This window comes from Petaurus breviceps, unplaced genomic scaffold, assembly GCF_028583685.1.
Source record: "Petaurus breviceps papuanus isolate PSGF00001 unplaced genomic scaffold, PetGlider_PUasm1.0 567, whole genome shotgun sequence".
Lineage (NCBI taxonomy): Eukaryota > Metazoa > Chordata > Mammalia > Diprotodontia > Petauridae > Petaurus > Petaurus breviceps.
Window position 1 is genome coordinate 8,007,581 of NW_027186383.1, and position 22,444 is coordinate 8,030,024.

Sequence of the window (22,444 nt, forward strand, 5' to 3'; positions counted from 1 at the left end):
TGACACAATTCCTCTTCTACTCTATCATGCTGCCATACATTAGGCCTCACCATCTGGCTGCTGTTCTCACACATCATCCCACCTCCAGACCTTTGCCCAGGCTCTCATCACTTCTACCTCTTGGTCAAAGCTCTTCTATCACCAAAGTTCAAGCTGCTTCCTATCCAAAGCCTGTGCCCAACCCCTCCCCTCCCCCAGCTGTTGCTATAGCCAACTCCCAATGACTTTGTGCTGACTGTATACATTTTGCATTGACATATGTATGTATACACATTTTCCCTGTTCTAAAGTAAGCTCTTTGAAGGCAGGGGTATGGGCTCATCACAAATCCAGCTACATTCACTTATACATTTACATAAAGTGTTTAAAGCAAGCTACATTAACAGACCCAGACTGGCCTTGAATTTTAATGCGAAGGTACTCCTTCCTTCCCACCCCAACACTGTGTCAGTCAGCCAACACTCATTCACAGTAAGGCTGCCCACAAACAGAAGAGACCCAAGCATTTCAGGAAGGCACGCTCCCTCAGCAGTTTGTCCTTTCATAATCTCTCCCCACTGGGGTGATTACGATGTGGAACAGCCTTCTTTTTTTAGCTCTCAAAGCCTTGGTGAGCAGCATCTGATTGCTCTCCAAGGTCAGAGGATAACCTCATGATAACCTCAAATCACCGGGACTCCTATTTTTGGGCCAGGTTTAGAAAATGTATGCTTACCTACGTACCAGATGCACAGTAAATGGTGATCCTCCCTCTTTGTGGCTATTGGCTGCCTCTAAACTCACCTCATCCTGGGCAGTCTTACTGACTTAAGGGGAAACGGACTCATTTCTGCACACAGAAGCGTCAATGAGCAATGCTTCTATGGCCAGGTGGTCCTTTACTGGGGAATCCATCTGCACTATCACGTGGCTGTTACTTAGAAAGACAACTGGAGGCCATCATTACCAATATTAATCAGCACCTCTTTCTTCAAAAGTACCAAGTCCTCTCTGTGAAAAGGGGCAGTACATTTGAGGACCAAACACCTTTGTTCCAAGTGGATTTTATGACAATGTTTTTGTGAAGCAGCAAGAACAGACATTCAGAATTTCCACCTGGAGACACCACCATTAGAAACTGGATCAACCACGTGGTGCTAGGGGCCAAGAATCTATTCTGACTGATAATAAATCATCTTAAAGGAAAAAAAAAAACCTCTTAACTTGAATATTTTCTTCTAATCAAAAGCACAAGACCAGGACAGCAGAAAATAACCTCCTTCCCTTTAAGGATGAAGGGGAAAAATAACCGCAACACAGAAGTGTGAAATTTTTAAAGCAGAATTTATTTATTTACAATCAAGTTCTCCTGGGCAGTATAATAAAATAAATAAAAGATGTGTCTGGGTCTATTTCATTCGACTCCTTCCCAGAGAGGTCGCCTCAATCAAGACGTGGGATCAGAGCAGTGTGAAGGTGGACAAAGAACAAGAACGTCCAGAGGACTCCCTGGGCTGAGGATGGGAGACTTGGAGCCAGAAGGAACCTTAGAGGTCACAGAGCCCAACATCCCCACCTTGCAGATGAGGTGACTGAAACCCAAGGCCTCAAACACAGCTCTAAGAGACGCTTCCCAAACTACACAAACAGAAGTAGTTCAGGGAGGAAGCAAAATAAAGTGCAAATCAGAGTGACAACAGAAGGCGGCTTAGAAGCCCAGCTGATGGAATTGGAATTTTATACACAGGGAAAAGGGGTCAAGTCTGGATGAATGCTGAGTCAGCATCACCCCCACCTGCTCTGGCCTGTCACGGCCGGAGATGTCTGGCAGACCGGAGGACGCACAGGCGCCTTGGCTTCCTCCTGCCTCTGTCAAGCACCAAAGGTGTCGCACGTGTGCTTGGTGAAGGGCCAAATCCCAGAGGAATACATTCAAGGCTTTAATCTATTGCAAGCTACCAACCACTTCCCTGGAGCACAGCTGGAGAGGATGGTGGCACAGAGAGCCGACTGGGGAATGACGGGCGTGCCGTGCTGCCTGGGCAACAGCAACAGCATGGCCCTCCGGCCTCTCTCAGGAGGCCTTCATGGCATCTCCAACCTCAGGCTCTATGTCCAACTGATGCACAGAAGGAGACTTTCCTGCTCTGACTCTCCCGTGTAGCAGCTCAAGCAGAACGGTGAATTTGTGTAAGAGCAGCTAGAGAAGATCAGAATAAGAGACACGTAAACAAAGACAGACCACCAGACTTAGCCGTGCCCACTCCGCCATGCTCCAGACCTAGTGGGACCCACCCTTTCTAGATTTCAGGCTTCTCTTAACCCAATGCCTGAGTCAACTTGTTGGACCCAAAAAAGACTGGGACTTGGGTTAGACCAGAACCGTGAATAATTCCTCACTTTTTGAGGATGGGGGGAAAGTGCTAAAGGAGAACAAACATGGATATTTGGGATTATTGGCACTGCCGTCCATGAGGGGACTCAGCCGGTGCCATGTGCTCCATCCCCTGAGGTACAGAAAGTCAAAGACAGTAGTGTTCTTCATCCAAACCCAAGGCAGGAAGTGGATCCCTTGTGAAACGCCTGCACAGCAGTGTGGATTTTCTTCTCTATATTAATCTTGGAGGCCTCTGAAATTCTGTCCAAGGAATAACAGCTGTCGCATCCCTCACTAGCACTCTTCACTGGCGCCCTAGGCAATAAACCCAATGGCATGGCAACTCTAGGACGAGCCTTCCTTGATCCTCCCGCCTGGGTCAGTGCCCTTCCAATGGTGGCACCTGAGATTCTGTGCTTCCTTGGCCGTCCGGTCAGTGTTCAGACCACAGAATAGCTTTGTTTCCTTTGTCCACACTGACCACGTGAGTGCCAGAAGGTGACCATGCTACTGCGTTAACTGAAGAACTGAAAAACAGAAAAAACACCAGGGACAATACTGAAACACACTAGGTTTTTGCACAAACAAAACCAATTAGCTGGAGTAAGAGAAACAGGAACTGGGGGAGGGGTGGGGACCTACAACTCTGCAGTATTCCTAAAAAAGGCCTGATACCCCAGATGTACAGGAAATGGCAGGTGAGTTCACACAAGCCTAAGGTCTAAGCAGCGAGGCATCTAAAGGCACACAGTGAAGCTGTGAATTCACTTCACCACCAGAATTCTATTTAAAAGGCACCACAGGGGCCGCCAGGTGGCTCAGTGAGTAGGAGCGCCAGCCCCAGGGTCAGGAGACCTGGGATTGAATCCGGGCTCAGACACTTAGCACCCACCCAGAAAGAGAGGGGCAGAAGGCGGAGGAGCGATGGCCTCCAAAGTGCTGGGCGTGTCCTGAAAGCATCTCATTTTTGGCACATCAAGAAAACGAGCCTCGGCATTCCAAGTGGAACCTACATATTGCCACGAACTGTGGGAAAGGCCAAGCCGGGTCCCATCTGCCCAAGCGGCCAGGCCTGCTGTGCCACCAGCAGAGACTCTGTGTGTCAGAGGGCTAGCGGGCTGCCGCCCCTGTTAGGGGCAGCTAAGAACAAGGGCTTGCATTTAAAAACATGGAAGCCGCCCTTAGCTGACAGGCTGTGCTCCCCGGGCTGAAGGGGCTGCAAGTCTGCCTGAAGACTGAATGACTGATAATGTGTAGCATGAATTTCAAATGGTTGTTTTGGGGGGTGGGAGTGAGAAGAGTCTCCACTGGTAACAGTTTCATGTAGTTGCAAGGTGTTAATTGTAATTGAACCTCTTCTTGATTCGTCGCTCTCCTCTAAGTGTGATAACTCACAGGGTAACAGGTTCCACAGTGAACAGAACACTGGTCTTGGAGTCGGGAACATCTGGGTTCCGTGTAACCAAAGACAGGTCACTTCCCCTTCCTGAGCTCCAGCTTCTTCCTCTAAGGTCCCTTCCAAACTTGGGTCAAAGTTGAATCACTGACTCCAACAGGCCTAGGCTAAGTGACTTGCTCCAAGCCACACACAGATGAGCACGAGGCAGGATTTGAACCTGGGTCCTCAAATCCCAGTGCTTCTGTTCTATGTCCCATTGCCACAGTCTCTGAACAGTGAGCCCAGCTGGGAGCACACTGAGCAGTCCGGCCCGGCTCCAGCTCCCTGGCCTGCCCTGTCTCGGAGCCCGGGGCCGGCTCAGGAGGCCCCATCCTGCCATCTCGATCCCCCGGCCCCCCTTGGCACTTTGCAGCAAGGCCAGGGAAGCTCCTAGGATTCCCGGCCCAGGCCACCACCTCACACCTCACCTGTGTTGCTTTGAAAGGACCTTCTCCACCTTGCCTGTGAGCACACTCCAGATGTAGAGAGAGCCCTCTGCCGAGCCAGCCGCTATGTAGCTGCCGTCGGGGCTGGAGAGGAAAGCAAAGAGAGGGCTCAAGTGTTGGGATGCAAACGAGTCCCCTTGCCCTCGTCCTCCTAAACACAGTGTCACGTGCTCGGACATCTAACCGCTGGCCTGGAGGGGAGCACACTCCTGTGCATGACTCTGCAAAGCTGTCAGTGCCACAGGTGGGGGAACAAGCCGAATACTGCCCAGTCCATGTCCTGCCACGACCTCAAGCCAGTCACCTGCTAGGTGCCAGGCCCTGTGACATACAGCAGAGATACAAGGACCAAGATGGCCACCCCCAATGCATTATAGCACGTGTGTTCTACGGGAACAGAGGGGGCAGCAGAGAGGGAATGAGGAGAGTTGGAACAATGAAGGAATTTGGGGCAACATCCCTCTGACTGCAAGTAGCTGAGTAGCCTAGGCTCAGCTGTCTGTTAGCTAGCCTCCTTGCCTCTTAAACTCTCGACAGGGGTCATGTGCCAGCCTCTCAACGACCACAGGCACCATGCATCACAAATTAAGTACTGTGGAGGACGTGCTGCCAGGGACACCTCCACGAATCTGGCTGGATTCTTACCATTAAAAAAATGAGACACCCCAAAACTCTGCCCTCCCTGACGGTGACGTGTGTGGACGTCATCACTTACCTGAACACAACTCGGGTCCAATCAGACCCACACTTGAACCCTGGAGCGCTGAAATCAAACACAGCAATCAATGTAAATACGAAGCAGGATCAAAACCCTCCTTCCATCAAACCCTGACATGAGCCCTTGGGTCACCTGAAGGTCTGTTTGACAGCATTAATTCGCAGGTCAATAATTTTGAGGAGATCATCTCGGGAGCAGCTTAAGAGGTCTGTCCTCTCCGGGTTCAAGTCGAGGGCCGTGATCTTCCCCAAGAGCTCCAATTCCCGGACTATACTTTCAGATCTAAGAAAGAAGTGAATGGATGAGAAACATTATGTATCTTTACAACAAAAAACTACCAGCTAAGCCAGGAATCACAGATCTGTTTTCAAGTGGTGTTATAGAGATAAATGTCAAAACAGGAAGCTCACATCACCTGAAGAAGGGAAAGGATGAGGTCCTGTGGGCTGCCCTCCCCGGCGGCTCCAATGGAACCTCCCCCTTTGCTCATCTGTTTTCCCAGTTCTCTTCCCTTCTGCTTCCCATCAGTGGTAGCCAAGAGCACTGCTAGGTCCTCTCGCTGCCTCCTGAAGGTGGGGAGGCCAACAAGACTCTTGTAGGCTCCTAAGGTTTTCCAGCTCAAGCACCTCCCTGTCAAGTTCGAATTCCATAGCCCAGAAGAGCCAAGCATGAGGTGCAGCTGGTGGATACCCCCAGGGGCTCCCCACTTTGGCAGTTACTAGGTCTCTGACGCTCTCTCAAGGGCAGTAGGCCACACAGAAGGGGCACCATGGTCCAGAACTAGATAAACGTAAAGGAAGGATTGTAGGAAAGGGGGATGGAGAATCTCAGCTAAGGGTTTTCTAAGTCACACAATGACACACGACACTAGCTCTCCCTAAACCCTCTCCCCTTGGCTCTTGGCCAGAACTATTTTACCTTATGTCCCAGAAACGGATTTTCTTGTCAAAATGTCCACTCATCACACACTGTTCCGTGCAGACAATATCATTACAACTGGACCCAGCAAATACCGTTTTTATACCTGGAAAGGAGAACGGACCTGACTCACCAAAGAGCCCCACCTGCCTTCACTAGCGTCTCTGATAGGCACCAAGTGCAGGGTCCTGGGGAGAGTCTGCGACCCTGAGCCGGCCTGACCAAGCTGTCTCCACCTGCTAGTGAGCGGAGGCAGGAGCAGTGGAACTAAGTGGGTTCTGAAAGCCTGGGCCTGCTGCTGACCAGTCATGTGACCATGCACAGGTCAATGAGCAATGGGAATGCGATTACCTCATAGCCCGAGCGATTCCACAAGCTTGTGTAACCTTAACACTCTTTTCATTTTAGAGCATAAAGGTAAACCAGAACGCAATCCTGAGTGTCATACTGCTCTAAAAGCAAGTTTTTATCATAGAGAACAGATGCCTTCAGCAACATTCGTCCTTGTGGGTACAGACACCAGACAATGATGAGCTTCCTTACAGACTTTGCTGCGCAGATCCCAGAGTTTGAGGGTCCGGTCGTGACTTCCTGAAACAATCCGTGCGTTGTCCAGCAGGAACTTGGCAGACAGGACTTTCCCACTGTGTCCCGTGAGTGTGTGCTGAGCGAGAGAGGATAGGGTAGAGCAAGGTTACCCTAGAGGACTGCAGCCAATGAGCATCACTCGGGACTTGATGGTTCTGGGGGCAGCACATCTTAGCAGCAGCTCTCTGGCTGCTGGACGAGGCACTATGGCCAGAAGCACCGCTTCCCCCTCCCCATCCGCCCTGGGTGAAAAAGAAACAATAAAGCAGTCAGAAGATGTTTAAAGAATCAAGGACAATATGGTTTCACAGAAAGTCTATGTGCCACTGAGCACCAGCATGGAGAAGCAGGCCTCCCCAGAGCAGTGACTCTCACAACCAAATGCAGCCTGCAGGGGGTGGGGGCAAACCACAAGGCTGGGTGTGGGGCTCAATGCAGTAGGCTACTGAAGGAACCCAGAACGGCAAAGCATCCGACAAGAGGACACAGCCTCAGGGGCCCTCTGCTGCTAGCGGCCCATAAAGACATGAATCCCAGAGGGGAGGTTTCCAGCCCTTTCCTGCCCCAGACGTAAGCCCGCCAGCCCTCATTTCTTGCCGACTCCCGCTGCTGGATGCCAACCTCAGCAGTGCGTTCGCTGAAATTCTAGCAAACACCCCCTGGGCACAGGGGCATCCCATGACGTCAGCAGGCCTCTGCTCGGTCATGGCACCAAGGGAGTCCGACAGTGAAGAGGCAGCTGGGAGCTGGTGGTTGGGGGGGGAGGTGTGATCAGACCTCTTCTATTCATCACTGACACCTCTTTCAAAGAGCAAGGCTCAAGCGACTCACAACAGGGCCCAAGCCCCAAGAAGATTCCTCACTTTTCCTGAGTTTGCAGAAGCGGCAGCTGCCGGGCCTTCTCTGCCCACAGGACACTCTACCCGTCGCTGCTGACCCTCTGCCTTGGGGGTCCTCTCTACCTGGGAAGCTTGGCCCCCTTGCCTCCACCTTTGCTGCTGTCCCTTTGGCGAAGGGCCTTTCTTGGTGCCCTCAACTGCTAATGTCTGCCCTTCAGATGAGCCCCATCTACTCTGTGGTCCTTTAGGCATGCTGTCTCCCCCATCACAATAGATACTCCTAAAGGGCAGGGGCTGTATCCCCAGGGTTTCACAGTAAGAGTATATGATAAACTTGCTGACTGAATGTCTAAAGGGACCTTAGATAGACTCTTTTAGCTGTATATTAAAAATAAGTACAGCACTGATTTCTGAAGTCCATACATGCTACAATTGCAAATGGACACCACTGACCTGGCTTCTGGGTGAACTTTTAAAATTTTCCATGTCTTATTCTGAACACTTATGTCAGAACTTCGAGGCAACAAAGTCAAATACCATTGAGGCTGACCTTGGACAAAGTTAAAGGGCAAATGTAAATCTAGCTATTAAACAAGAACGATCAGTTCCATAAAATAAAAGAAAGGGCAACCTAGTCATGAAGTTTTCTGGAAAAAAAAAAAATTTAGAAGCAGCTGGCTATTCCCAGCGCCCATATTTGTGGCCTAGCTTCTGGGGAGGGGCCTTACCCGTAATCGGTTGTCGTCCACAGTCCAGATCCTGCTGGCAAAATCATTTGAAGCTGCCAAGAGATAAGATCCCTGTGGAAACAAAGACACCAGGATTAAGCCCAAGAAACTTCAGACATCTGTGAACATCTGGTCCCGAGGCCAGAGTTAAATGGGGGACTAACTTTCTGCACCATCTTTGTCCATGCTTCACTACTCTGGCCTCCCCACTCTGCTGTTCCCCAGTTCCCCGGAGCTGGGGTTCCAGACTCAGCTCTTAGAACACTTAGCACACACGTAGCAAGGACTTCTTTCCCACTGCTGCCCACAAAGTATCCGGAGATACCAAAAAAGACCCAAACCACTCTAGAAAAAGGTCAGAGATGAGAGGAAATGATGTAAGAGCAAACACTGCAAGCACATCAATGAGTGCCAAGCAGTCGGGGGACACTGAATGAACAGGGTGAAGAGAAGGAAAAGGAAGAGAGGGCAATGCTGCTCCAGGGGGTCCTCCAGCCTCTCTTTCCTTCCTGCTCACTGAGGGGCTGCAGGTTATTTCCCAGGCTCCATCTACTTTGAAAACATGCTGCCTCAATGATCCCTTCTAGACCGACAATGTTGGCAATCGTCTTCTGTTTGGTTTCCAGGGCACGTGTTGCCAGAACCAATCCAACAATTCTACAAACATTTTATCTCTATCTCTCTCTGACTTGGCTTATGAGTTAGGATGGTGGGACGATACAGCTCATCCAATCAGTACAAATGGTTTTTCACTCTACATTTTACCACCTGGTTCCTGGGCCTTAAATCAATACTTACAGCACTGTCAAATTCAATGCTGGTGATTCCTGCATTACTGCCAGAAAGGGAGCCTTTCGCCTCACATTTATCTGCATGAAAAAACAAACAAACAAAAAACAGAGAGATTGCCACATGATCATTTGGAGTGGAAGGGACCTTAGAGGTCATCAGAGCCCATGTCCCTCATTTCATAGAAGGAGAAACCGAGGTCCAGAAAGACTAAGTGTAATAAGGGGCAAAGTCAAGATTTGAATCCAGGGCCACAGACTCCACCAAAATTCTTTCCACTGAACCACAATGTCTCCTAAGGCTAACAGACAGACTTCCCTGGATCCTGAAGCTAAAGACACTGTTACTAATGAATCCTATGCCAGTGCCCAAGGCAACTCTCTAAGGCAGCCATTTGCAGAGAGAGAACAAGAATCTCTCTAGGGAGAGAGGGCTTCTGCACCAGGAGGTCGCCATGCCAGTGAAATCAGAAGTCTGATTAAAGAACAAGCTGAATAAAGAACAAACCCAATACAGGATCATAGCAACAAAGTAATTCCAGGAATCTGTTGGAACAGATTTCTCATCAGTAAGGGCAATGGAAGGATTGACACGAGAATTTCACAAATCAATCAACAAGGATTTATGAAGCCTACTATGTGCCAGAGCCTGATACATTCTAAAGCCATTCTTTCTTGTCATTGAAAATAACGTCCAATGATAATCCTGCAAGTCAACTGATTCCAAGAGGCAAGAGATAGGGTTAGCTGGCTAGATTTAGATCAGCTTCATGTGGAGGTAGAGACTGACCCTCTATAAGCTCACTCTGGTCATGGATTTGGTTCCTTCTGATCTCTAGCAAAAGTACGATCATTGGCCCCCGGGATCTGCTGAACATGGATTAGGCCACATCCGAAGCCCTTGCTGAGCTGTGATAACCATGCAGACAGCTGTGGACCAGAGGATGACTCATCTTCCTGGACCTCCAATGGGCCTCCTCTACTTCACCTGGCTAGTCCCAGGACACCCCAGCATGTCACCAGACCCCCGAGAAGCGAGGGTTACCTCCATGTCAGGTGCAAGACAGCACAGAGCAATGCAAACCAACTGAGCTCAGCATTCATTACGCACCACTTCTGGGCAGAGCATGGAATCAGAGCCACAGAACCTGGGGGAGAACGCCTCTGCTATTTATCAGCTGTGTGACCTTGAGCAAGGCACCATCTCACTGGGTCATTTCCTACCTCAAAAATCTCAAGTTCCTTCCAGCTGTAAATGGTGACAGATTTTGGGGCTACCTCAGGATGGACCGAGCTTCTCCTCATCAGTGGACTTCAAGCAAAAGCCGGGCAACCACTGAGGAATGTAAGTCGCTGAGGGGACTCCTGTTCAGCCACTATTTGGACCTGAGGATCTTGGAGGTGCTTGGCCAGGCCTTGGCCATTAAGGATCTGTGATGTGCTGGTGCCCTCATCACTAACACTAATGTGGTGGAAAGGCTGAGCTGGTCTTGTGTGGGAAGGCTGCGTGTTACTTTGGGTCTAGCTGGTATTTTTCACAACTGACACACCTCTGGCCTGCCAGAGCCTGAGGTTCAAAGCCCATTTTCCACTATGTGGAGACTTAATGAGCAGAGAGCAAATCAGGGTGATCTTGTTTGGCTAAGACAGAGCAAGCTATCACTCAGTCATTTTGGTTGTGTCTGACTCTGTGACCCCAGGTGGGTGACACTGGCATGATTTACCACTTCTTTCTCCAGCTCCTTTTACAGATGAGGCACTGAGGCCAACAGGGTTCCTGAAGTGACTTGCCCAGGGTCACACAACTCGTATGTGTCTGTGGCCAAATCTGAATGCAGGGAGAAGAGTCTTCCAATTCCAGGCCTGACGCTTTATGCGCTGTGCCAGCTGGCTGCTTGCTCCTGGACATCTTAAGACAAGCATAGAGTCCCCATTTAAGGTGTTTCTGATGCATGTCTGTCTTTCTTTCACATGCATTATTTTCACGGATGGATCGACATGGAAGATCTAATGGCAGCAGTGTCACAGGCCATATGGCAGGCTGTTCTCACCTGATATGAACAGTTCTTTACTCAGTAACAAGGCTGAAGAGGTGAACAAGTTTGTTCACTAAACAGAAAAGAATGCTAAATCAGACACATCCCCTAACTGCTCTGTAGGGGCAGGGGGCGCACAGGTGTGCAACGCTGCATGTATTATCAGCCTTGTTCAATGGGTCCATCAGTTTTATTGACTTTTCTTTTTCTTAAAAAGAAATGATTTGTTTTATGAGAAGGCTGAGGGGAGGCAGGAGGAGCAAGGAGACTGGGAGAAGTTGAGGTGAAATGAAAGTGTGTTTGTATCAGCAACAAACTTTTAAAAAATCTTATCTTTGATGCTGCCTCTATTTCTATGTCACAAAGTGTGTTGGCCACAGACCAAGGAGAAAGGAAAATCCAATGGTCTATTTACAAGCAACTGTCAGCAAACATAACACATTCAACAACTGTATTTCTGTATGACCCAAGAAACTTCTGTAATGGACAATGAAGGTCTAAAACTTATCAAACCGTCATCTGGCATCTCAAGGCACTGTCAGTGATGAGGATTCGAGTTCATCTACAATTCTTTCTGAAAAATTTTATGATAAAAATGTAGGAAAGCAGAAAAAAAACCCCAAACCCCGAGGGGCTCCATCCCCTTCTAAATCCGTGGTGGTTGTGAGAAGAGATCTCACTGAAATCCACTCTTATCTTTCCATTTTTCAAATGGAAAAGGAGTATGTTTCAAAGTGGCATTGAAAGGTAGGGCTCTCTCCTGAAAGAAACAAGTCCCTTGGCTAAATCGAGATTTTTTTGTGGGTATCACAGACCCTTTCGACAGTCTGGACCCCCTTCTCAGAACAATGTTTTTAACTGCATAAAACACAGATGGAAGCCAAACACAGGAAAAAGAGGCCGCTTTTCTCATTTCTGTCATGTCTCAACAGATAGCAATGCAATTCTCTGCTGTAGGGAATCAACACAGGGCATTATCTTCCTCTGAGTTTAAAAGACAGAATAAATAGGATCTGTGTAATTACTGTTTAAGAAGCCCTGGATGCAGATCTTGCCTCGTACACACGAGTACTTTGTACCACAAGCGAATGGGGTAACGTCTCAGGGCCCCAGGGGCAGCTTTGAAGAGCAGGACTCATCTGCAGGTGGAGAGAGCTCCCCACAGGCACAGAGTCACCCCCTGACTGACAGGGAGACTAGCAAAGAACCTACCAATAGGGATCCAGCCTGACCAGCTGGCTTCCCCACCTGACAAGTCAACTGGAACCTCTGGGGCCCTGCCCCAACTCAGGCACTTCTGACACAGTCCATGGATACAGGCACTGGCAGGCTCTTGGTGTTTGCTGTTCCTAGCCTTGAGGAAGCTTTTTGGTTTCAGCTGAATTACAGCGACAGCCTTTGTCAGCACCACAGATGGAATCAAACAAGGGTGTGCAACTAAGGCACTCATTGTGTCACTGACACGTTCTCTGGCCTTGGAGAGTCAGTCTCCTCTGGGGCTGGGTCTCGGATCAGACTTGCCCACTGGGCTGCCCAAGTGAGGACCAAGTTTTCCAAGTGGAATCGGGGAATCAAAAGGGACCACAGCACTTGGCCTCACCTTTCCCAGGTTTTACAGAAGCTGAGCTCAGATAGCTCCCAGTACCAGGACTGAAGCACAGGCTTCCATACAGCCAACCTCCCCAGAGTCCTGTGTTTTGGCTTGCTGCCACCACTGCATCAGCAGTTTCTTAGGTTACCTGAAGAGTCATTATGGAGAAAGCAAATCCCATACAATCAAGTCCCAGAGCTGGAGAAGCCCACAGAGCTCATCTCCTCCACGAGCCCCAGAGGTAGCCCACTGCACTTTCAGAGAGTTCTAACGAGGTATGTGCCCCAAGCCACAAGCTGCCCCCGTGTGACTGCCATCCCTCACCCCTAGTTCTGTCTTCTGGGGCCAAGCAGAACAAAGCCAGGGCCTCCGCCACAGGACAGCCTCTCCAATGTTGGATATCAGCTCCTGTGGGCCCTTCCCTTCTTCACGCTAAATGTCCCCAGCTCCTCCAATGTTCCTTACACACAGCACGTTTCCAGGCCACCTGCTCTGACATGTCCCAGCTTATCTCAGCCTTTCCTAAGATGCAGTGCCCAGAACTGAAGATGGTACTGTGGCAGACGGGCCCTGCTCAGAGGACAGAGTCAAATGTGGACATGACTCCTCTCTGAATGCAACCCAGGTTACGCTTCATGCTTGGTCTGCTCTGAATCTTTTAATCTGTTCTGAGGGTCACAGTATTTTATCTTTAATGTGGGAAGTCTTCCAAAACAGACATGCCAAAAACGTTAAAACTAGAAGAAAGCTTAGAGATTCTTGAGTTTCATGTGGCTCTCGGAACTGGCCAGGACTGCTTGTCACTTTTTAGTCACTGACACTGGGCACAGCCTATGTCAGGGAGTCATGGACTTTCACACAGTTTATCTAGCCTGATGAAACCTGGGGCCCAACGAGGGGCAGAGCCTTGCTTAAGGTCATCAGTAGTAGAACTGGGCCTAGAACGCAGGCTGCCAGACTCTTGATGAAGATGGTCTAAGAGCTCTTAATCTAGAAGCAATCACTGTTAAGTTCAAGGATACAAGACTCGCTTGCTGTGCCGACCTTCCTGCTATAATGTCTGCTTCTTTCAGCTGCATTAATTCATTCGTTATTCTGTGCTCGGCTTGTCTCTCATGGCTGAGCTGCAAATACTGTCACAATCACATTCTAAACTTCAATGGGCTGTGTTCTCACTAAGATGGGGAATGGCCCCATCTCTGCAGATCAGAACCACTTTCCAACTTGGGCTGACAACCAGCTCTGAGAGCTGCTCTGGCCAAATAATTCAGCACGATGCAGCCACATTGGTGATGAACTCCAGGGACCCCCACTGGCTGGTCCTTGGGGGACAGAAATCTAGCTGATCAGGAGGCCTGGATGTGGAGGCCATCAAGTTTGGGAAAGCCTTCCAGAGAGTCTCTCCTGTGGGCACAGCTATTGAGAGCCTCAGGTTATCTCTACACCATGAGGAGACATCTTCGGAAGAGAGAAAGAACACTGATCTGCTTCAAAGAACCACAAATCTGGAAGTGATCGTCCATCTGCCAGCAGCAGTGGCTGGGAAGGAGGGAGGAAAGGAGGGGGCTGCTTGTAGGATGGGGAGAGGTGGTCAAGGGATAGGATTTTTTAAATTACAAGTTTCTCTTCCCATGCCACCCTAAGAACACAGCATCAGGAGCAGGCTCAAGAATCCCAGCCTTTCAGCGATGGGGCAACCCACTAGGAGCTAGCAGCTCCTTCCTCTCCTGAAGAGCTAGAGCACTCAATCAGGCGAGGAGGCTTTCCTTTATATACCAGCCAGAGCAGTGTGGCTTTCACCAAACAGGATAAATCTCGTCCCTCTATGAGACAACCTTGAAATACCTAAAGGCAGCTAGCACAAACTTTCCTATTACCTAGGCTAAGCCTCTCCAGCGGCATAAAGCTGTGTCTCCAGGCCCTTCACTGCGCTGGTCACTCTTGTCTAGTCTGATTGCTACTTATCAATGTGCCCACAACTGAACAAGAGCCTCCCTCCCAGACACTAAGCCTCTCACACCAACTTTTCCAAAACAAAATGGATGTTAACCTGGTGTTCTTAGCCGTTTATTTTACTGGAGCATCTCACCTCCAAACACTTCCCAAAGTCTAACTCTCCGATCCATGCCTCCTGTAGCGAGTAACCTGGAGCCAGGGCTGAACTGCACGGCATTCACTTCTCCATCATGAGCATCCTGGAAGAAGACAAGAATCCATCTCAGTTCCTGATCACAGTCACTCTGACACTGATGAAAGTCAACACTTGGATCATGAATAAAGTCTGTGCCTCATCTTCTGAAGCAGGTCCATTTATAAATAAAATAAACTGGTCGTTGTTTCAGAGGGTTTTCTAGTACTGGCTTTATTGTTGCTAATAATATGAATGTGCTCTCAAATAAAGTCTAACGCTACAATCACATTTCAAGAACCACCATATAACATTCTCAGATGGTCTTCATTTGTAGCCCACCTCTCTTAAGTCTCAACTGTCTTTGTATCAATTTTGTTTCCTCTAAGAGTAATGCCCTTCAAAGCAATACTCCACTCTAACTTAGGTCTTCCGTGCACGAGTTGGTCGAGAGAGGTTTTCAGAAAGGACGACATAGCAGAAATCTCTGCCCAACTCTGTCCTCTCTGCTTCATGAGACCTAGGATGTTAGAGCCATATATGATTCTGAGACTTTTTCCTGCTACAAAACTACAGGCCTAGGATGCGAGTGTCAGCCTTTTTGGAAGCACTTAGCACCATGTGGGCCAAATACAGCCACAGAAATATCACAGCATTTTTACAGGAAATAAAATAATTTCCAAGAAAATCCAACTCTCATATCCTCTGGAGTCTGGGACCAATGCTGAAAAACCATTCAAGGTCATAAGGGCAGAGTACTCCTGGCTGGTCAAAAGCCAGCAGCAGCAGCTGGGAAGGAGGGAGGAGAGGAGGGGGCTGCTTGTAGGATGGGGAGAGGAAGTCAAGAGATGGGACTTGCTAAATTACAAGTTTCTATTCCCATTCTAAGAACACAGCATCAGGAGCAGGATGTGATGCCACAGGGTCAGAATTCAGTACGGTGCTATTAGTGACTGCCTAAAGACAAGCATAAACTCCAATGACCTGGCCTCCCTCTGAAGGACTGCCTTGGGGAGATGGCCCCATGTTTCTAAGCAAGTCTTTAGGGAGCTGCTGCATCTCTTGGTCAGTCTTCCGGTAATGGGATGACTCTTTTTAACTGGCTGGTGGAAGGGGATTCATCCCATTCCCAAGATTCTTCCTAGGTCTATGGGCTTATGCTTGGACCACATCTGGCAACGCCGTTTTCTTAGGCCACTGACCATTATGGTTTTTGGCTAGAAGAGATTCCCAGAAGCAGGCTGTGAATCAGTCCTTGAGGTCTCAGCTTGAAAACTTGAGATCATGCACCATCACATTCCTGTGGCGCTCCACTCCAGGCTCCTCTGGAAAGGTTCTGTTGGACAGCAGCCCAGCATGTCCTTCCCTTCTCTCGGAAGCACACACTGAACATGTCCCCAACTGTCAGCGGCTCCACCATCCCAAGGACAGCATGCCTTAATCGTGCCTGGGTAAGAATGATGGGCTGCCGGGAGCTGCGAAGGCCACAAGAGGGAATGTGATTTCTTGGTGCAGTCAGACCTTTTACTTCTCATCACTGACCTCAGAAAACAGTCAAGTACACTTAGTGATGAACTGCACTAGGGGCCACACGTCTGCTGGAGCTCAAGGAGGGAGACCTTGTTCAAGTTCAGCCCTGCCTGGCACCGCTTCCCATGGAGGCAGTCACCACTTTTTGAACGGAATGTACTTACAAAGACATAAACTGCAGTTGTGGGCACCCGCACTTCTTTACTTGAACTAGGATGAGCATCTGGGTTATCCTGAGGAACAGGAAAGGAAGAGACAGAACGCCTCCTAAGGGAAAATAAAAATGCCAATACGTTACATTGGAAGACAGAACTTGGCGATTGTCAAGATGACGGACAAAAGAAGCCGAGATGAATGTGCCCAGCCAGGCTGGTTCTAGTTCTCTCCCTTCCCACCCTGGCCAGTCAGCAAAGAACACTGACTGAAAACAGCACGTTAGAGGCCGGTCACCAGGGCAAACCAGCAGCCCCCATTCACCAGCCTTCTCTACCTGCACACCAGTAGAAGAGGGACATAGATGGACCACTCTCTATCTTTAAAAAGGCAGCTGAGATCAGTGCTGTGCCTCACTGTGGTCAAGGTGGGAAGAACCCCGCCCACACTCCGGACCCCAGCAGCATCCAGTGCAAATGTCTTTTAAAGAAGAACCTCTGCTAGCATCAGCATGCTGATCAGGAAGGTTAACATGCAGGGCAGAAGGCTCCAGCCATCCCAGCTCCCACCTGGAACCGCTAAGAGGCACATGCAAAGCTTCCAGGTTAGTACTGTGTATGTCAGATGACCAAGGGCAAGGACACGCGTGGGTCAGCATTGGCTCTAGGTGCCACACTCACATGCTGGGCTAAGAGTGGATAATGTGTTCACCTGGCAGCATCAGAAGAAGGGTGGTGTCCCAAAAGGGGAGACTCGGACAGACTGGAGGGAAAGGTCAGAGGTCAGCACGCAGCAAGATGTAAGAAATAGGAAGGTGAAGGGACAAAAAGGAGGGGAGGGCAAAAGCTAGAAGAAAAGCGGACATTCCAATCCTGTGTATTCCTACCATCACTGATTTTCTTGTGTACGTTCATTACACATTTGTAAATATACAGATACACATATAAAAAGGTGAATGTCTTCTAACCTACCCAAAGATATTAGTGATAGAGTCCAGAAGACCTCCAGCAGGCTGGGAGAGTCGCTTACTAAAGAGGACAGGAGGACAGGTTTAAACCTTGTGAACAGCTCCCCCCCTCCCCAAATCATCAACACAGTCCACACAAACAGCGATCTAAGAGAACACGCTACCACTGAGCCCCGAACCCCACCGAGGTGAGACAGCATAGGGTAGAACCAACCAGAAGATGCACGCGGGAGAGAGAGGGAGGCAGGACCCAGCTGAGAAGTGTAAGCAAGGGGAAGAAGGAGCCCGTCTCTCATTACGTGTCAGGAAACGTACGCTGCTCCTAACATGACACAAGTCTGCTCTCAGAGTCTCAGCCTACAGGAATTCTGGCTATTCCCAAATACTCCGCAACGAAATGGGAAGAACCAAGTTTGGTCCACGCGACACTATTCTTTCATTAGGCAAATCTGCGCCGTTTTCTACGCTGTTATGATTTCATTTTAAGCACTGATGAACTTGAAGAAGGCCCCACAGGCAGCAGTCCAGCTGACGGCTTGGGCTGTGCCAGCCACAAACCCCCTCACACATCTCCCATGTCACACAGACCCTTGGCACTGCTGACCCCTCCTGATGCCCTCGCTTTGTCCACTCCAACACTGGCTTCTTCTACTTCCACAATGCACACCTGGCCTCCCTAGGGGGCACAAGTAACGACCTTCCTTTCCCTCCCAACACACGGAGTGCTTACGTGGCTGTCCGGCTGATGGCTCGAACGGGCGACGTCTCCTCAGCCGCATCCGCTGCTTCATCCACAAGCACCTCTATGTCATCATCCCTGGAGAAGGATGGGAATGTTTCTACTTTGTGAATTGGCCAGTGGCAGCCCCAGCACGAGTGCCTCCTGCAAATCCCAGTACCATGCCTCATCTATCAACAACCTCTGTGACTAGGCCAAACTGCAAACACTATGGGGAAATGTCCAGAGTAACCACTGACACGGGAAATCAAGGCCAGAGTTCCATGGAGACACTTCCCTTCAAAGCAAGTTTTTGGCATCTTCACACATTCATGCCACCAGTCCCCTTGGGAGTGCCATGCAAGGCTACAGCCAGACCAGGCATTGCATGAGAATTGTTCTTGTCCAGTTCCTGGGAGAGGGGAGGGTGTTAGCACAATGTGGCACAAAGAATGACCCCTAAGCTGAAGCCCATGCACAGAAGCTAAACTAGAAATGAGAAGGCAGGTTGTGGAGGGGAGGGAACATGGACAAGGATCTGCCAAGCATCCTAACCGCTGGTGGACGGTGTGTCAGTGAAGTCAGAGAAAGTACCTGCACATGCACTGGCTCTGAAATCGTGAGCCAGAGCCTAAAGGCCTCTCACATTTCACTCTCAATAGTCTTTATGTTGACATGAGCGTATGAATCCCTAGTCCTTCAAAGGAAATTCCAGACCAGGATCTTGCTAAGTGTCCTGCTCATCTGTAAAGCAGGGGATGGGTGAAGGTCTAAAGGGCACTTGTGCCAGGAAGCCCTGGTCTCCAAGGAGCCAATCAGTGGGCTCAGAGCTCCACTGTCGCACAGCCAAGAGCATGCCAAAGGCCAGAGCTGCTGCATTTATCATTCATCACTTTTCTGTGTTGGGGAAGTTAAATGGCAGTGCTGTTTTTAAATTTAATCCCCTCAGGGGCAGCTAGGTGGCACACTGAATAGAGCACAGGCCCTGGAGTCAGAAGGACCTGGGTTCGGATCCAGCCTCAGCCACTTGATAAAAAAAAAAAAAAAAAAACCAATGCGCCGTGTCATTGGGCAATTACCTTAACCCCACCACCCCCCAAAAAAAAAAAAAAAAAAAAAAAAAAAAAAAAATTAATCCCCTCCCCTGCCCAAACAAAAACCTGCCTTCTCTCCAGGCCACTGTCATCTCCCCAAATGAGAAAGAAAACTGCAAGTGTTCATTCTTAAAGGCTTCCTGCTGAGGGCAGTCTCCATCGGAGAGGAAAGTAAGGAAAGTAAACAAAACAAGGAAAAAGGATCTCATCTAAAGTGCATCAGAACATCAAGAAGTTTGCCCTCTGGGGTTTGGAGTGTCTAGTACACAGCCCCGGTATTGGGGAGCGGCTGCTCTTCAAGCATCCAGGAAGATTTCCTTCTTTCTGTGTCCCTCTTCCAAAGTAGCCACACTTGGAACTGGGGGACATCAGCCTCACATGGTGTTGATTCCTAGTATCCTTGTGGCCCTGGGCAAGCCATTTCCCTTAGTCTCTTTATCTGTTAAATGTCTTGTGGGATCGTTGATGTCATCAGTTTTAGAGCCTGAAGGAACCCGAGAGGCCACCTCATTCAACCCCTTCTTTTGACAGGTGACAATAAACTAGGCCTGGCCACCTCAAGGACTTGCCCAACATCACTGAGGGGGTGATGGAATGCATTCGTCAACCTTAAACCTGCCACCAAAATGAAGCTACTATTTTCTGAAGATCTTCCCAATTATGGAAGACAGCCTACACGTGCCAGGGCCTGACCCATGGCTGCGGAAGGGCGCACACCTTTACAGGAGATGGAAAGTCAGGCCCACGTGGGCTGAGCTGACTTAACCTTTTGGGAAGCAGATCACTTCTCTAGATCTGATGACTTCTGAAATGATTTATGATGCACGGAAGGCCACACCTAACTCAAATCAATTATGCAATCTGCTTCATCAATTAGGGTTCCAACATGGCTGGAGAAGACTTAGGTCCTAAAGACACACCTTTAAGTGACGAGATGCCGAGCATCCAGCCAATGCACTTCTCCTACTGTGACTGGAGGCACTTGTCCCATTCTGACCTGCTGCACTACACTGGGAAACACTGAATAGGAAGGGGCTGCAAACTGTGAAGATGCAAAGAGTGGGAAATGGACTAAGACACAGGATAGTTAGGAGATACCAAGGGTCCTGAAGGGTCTCTGAAAGCCACCCCCCAGCAGGGGCCTGCACAAAGCAGGAAGAGGAAGGCAGCTTCACAATGAGCTTGGTAATCAGCAAATGACAGTCACAAATATTTAGGGGAAGAGGAGCAAAGGGCCCTCAAGCCCTTGCATATGCTGAAGGAAAAGCCCTGCAAGCAAGCAAAGTTTTATGGCCAAGGGTTTTGTTTAAAAGGGGCTTTAAAGCTATTTTGTTATTTCTGAAGCATGCATCTGCTCCCCAAAGTTACCCTTGAGAGGCCAGTACAAAAGCGAAGCTGTTGCCAGCCTTATCTGTGATGACACAGGCCTCCACAGCTACTAAGATACAGGGCAATGTCTTGCTACGTAAAAAAACCCCAGCTCAAAGGTGGCTGACAGGGAGGCTGGGCAGCTTCTCTTCTCAGTGGCTCTGCTTGTTACCTTTCAAAGGTCCTGGCAGACTCTATGCCCTCCTACTCCTCCCAACAACCTTTCTGCCCACCAATGGGGTCTCCTGCCACCCATCAGGGGCAACTGGGCAGAGAAGGGTGGAGCTCTCCGGAGAAGGTCTGCTCTCCTCTTTTCTGTGTCTGCTTTCCTCCCTATGAGGAGCTGTTTTAAGGGCCCATTCTGCCAACTGCCATACCAAAGGGCCAAACATAGGAACATCTGAAGCTTCTGTGGAGGTCACTAATTTTGTACCATTGCCCCTAGCTCCTGCTGCTTTGGGACTAGCCCCTGGCAGGATGGAACAGGACTTGAAATGCTCTCTGAATGTTGCAGGGGAACCCATTCCCCCCTTCTCATCTCCCACTCCTTTTAAAATCAGGAAGCATTAATCAGGTACGAACTTCTGAGGAAGGAAAAAGTCCTCCCCTCCACCCTCTCACTGAAATTAGCCAGGTCTTTAATGCACCAAAGGGTCTTGGGAAGGCAAGTGAAAACTGATGTGGTTTTAGGACACTCATTCTCTGAATCGTTTCCCATGGACAAAGTGATGCCCTGCTTGGCTTCCTGCTGATGCTGGTGGTACATTTTAAGACTTGAAAAAGTAGACTCCAAGCAGAAGCCGAACATAGGAAAGGGAGGGTGTGGCCAAGCCATAATGACCAGAGGTGGCCAGGGAGGGGACGGGGACCAGGCTGGCCGGGCCAGTGTGAGCCTTTCTTGCCCTTTCCACTGCTCATGGATGGAGGAAAAGAGATGCCGGGCAGTCCAGGCTCTTCCTTCCCACACTGCCCTACAATATCAATTTCCAGCACTGGCCAAAGCCAAAGTGCTGTGTGGCCACTGTGAGAAAAGGAACTGGTCAGGACAGCTGAGAAGTGGCCTGCCTGCTGGCCCATTCTGCTCCCTAGCAGCCTTCACCACTGCAGGTTGGCAGCTTTTGACTGTCAGTAAAGTTCCTTCCGTTTGTGGCTTTGAGCCAACAGTCACTTCCTCATTTGAAAATACAGAAAGCCCTGATCAATGGCCTTCCTGGAAATTCTGGCCATATTCAAAGAATTTGAGGAAAATGGTGCTGGTGTCCCTTGGAAATGCCAAGGATGGACGAAAATTACCACTATGCCCTAGGGGGTGGGCTGGGGAGGGGAAAAGGCCGAGTATGGACATTTCTCAAAAGTGAACATTAAGAGCAAGCCAAGGGGCTGTTTTTCTTCCAAACTAGCCAAGCCCATTGGCTGGGGGAGGGGCCCTTCAGAACTCAAAGCACTTTCTACCATTGGTGCGGGAAGATTCAGTAGAAGGTCTGCTGGGGAACCTACTTCAGGACAAGGAGACTCTGGCAGCAGCTGCTGGTGTCTGCTCTCCTGTTTCTAAGGTGGGGACCCAATGGCAGGCAGAACTAGGAGGTTCTGGTATGTCTACAATAACTTTCCTCCAAGAGCTGCAATCTTGGAAACATCACCCATGTTAAGATAGTGGACAAGAGCTGAGCTTTATTTAAATGCACATTGTGAAAAATATTAATGAACAAAAAACCAGGTGGTCTCAGCTTGGGAGAGGAGTGGGGCCTCCATTTGGGGATTTTTTAAAAGCCAGAAATAAAACCTACCCAGAGAACAACACCCCTGCCCTGTTAGCCCTGCAATCCTCTCTCCTTTTCTGCCACCTGCCTTCCCACAGCACCCCTCTATCAGGGCGCTGAACCCTCCTGTGGGTCAAGAGCCACAATCACAGACTATCGCTGGGCTTTAGCTACAGTACCACTCGGACAGGGTGAACAGAAATGTGAGGACACCCACCCCCAGCATTGGTCAGCAGGCTGCAGGGTGGGAGCAAGGGACAGGGCATCGACAGAGGCGGGA

General features: G+C 49.5%; 1 protein-coding gene and 1 non-coding gene across 6 annotated transcripts in view; both read right to left on the reverse strand.

Moving 5' to 3' along the window:
- Positions 1-1,304: 1,304 nt before the first annotated feature.
- The window catches only part of ATG16L1 (autophagy related 16 like 1), a 27,496-nt gene continuing 6,356 nt past the window's right edge, over positions 1,305-22,444 (reverse strand). Inside the window, exons 6-18 of one of the 5 annotated variants that reach the window (XM_069103219.1) lie at positions 17,955-18,041; positions 17,229-17,285; positions 16,969-17,019; positions 16,269-16,371; positions 14,536-14,641; positions 8,830-8,900; positions 8,032-8,103; positions 6,420-6,540; positions 5,877-5,982; positions 5,091-5,240; positions 4,956-5,003; positions 4,223-4,324; positions 1,305-2,883 (exon numbers count right to left, since the gene is read on the reverse strand). In XM_069103219.1, coding sequence (XP_068959320.1) covers positions 2,790-2,883; positions 4,223-4,324; positions 4,956-5,003; positions 5,091-5,240; positions 5,877-5,982; positions 6,420-6,540; positions 8,032-8,103; positions 8,830-8,900; positions 14,536-14,641; positions 16,269-16,371; positions 16,969-17,019; positions 17,229-17,285; positions 17,955-18,041 — 1,168 coding nt within the window. In that variant the 3' untranslated portion in view covers positions 1,305-2,789. The remainder of the gene's footprint in view (positions 2,884-4,222; positions 4,325-4,955; positions 5,004-5,090; positions 5,241-5,876; positions 5,983-6,419; positions 6,541-8,031; positions 8,104-8,829; positions 8,901-14,535; positions 14,642-16,268; positions 16,372-16,968; positions 17,020-17,228; positions 17,286-17,954; positions 18,042-22,444) is intronic. The other 4 variants (XM_069103222.1, XM_069103221.1, XM_069103223.1 and 1 more) reach the window with 4 other exon arrangements.
- LOC138173284 (small Cajal body-specific RNA 6) lies at positions 15,834-16,117 on the reverse strand. Its single transcript, XR_011171363.1, has one exon. It is a non-coding gene; the product is annotated as a small Cajal body-specific RNA 6 (non-coding RNA).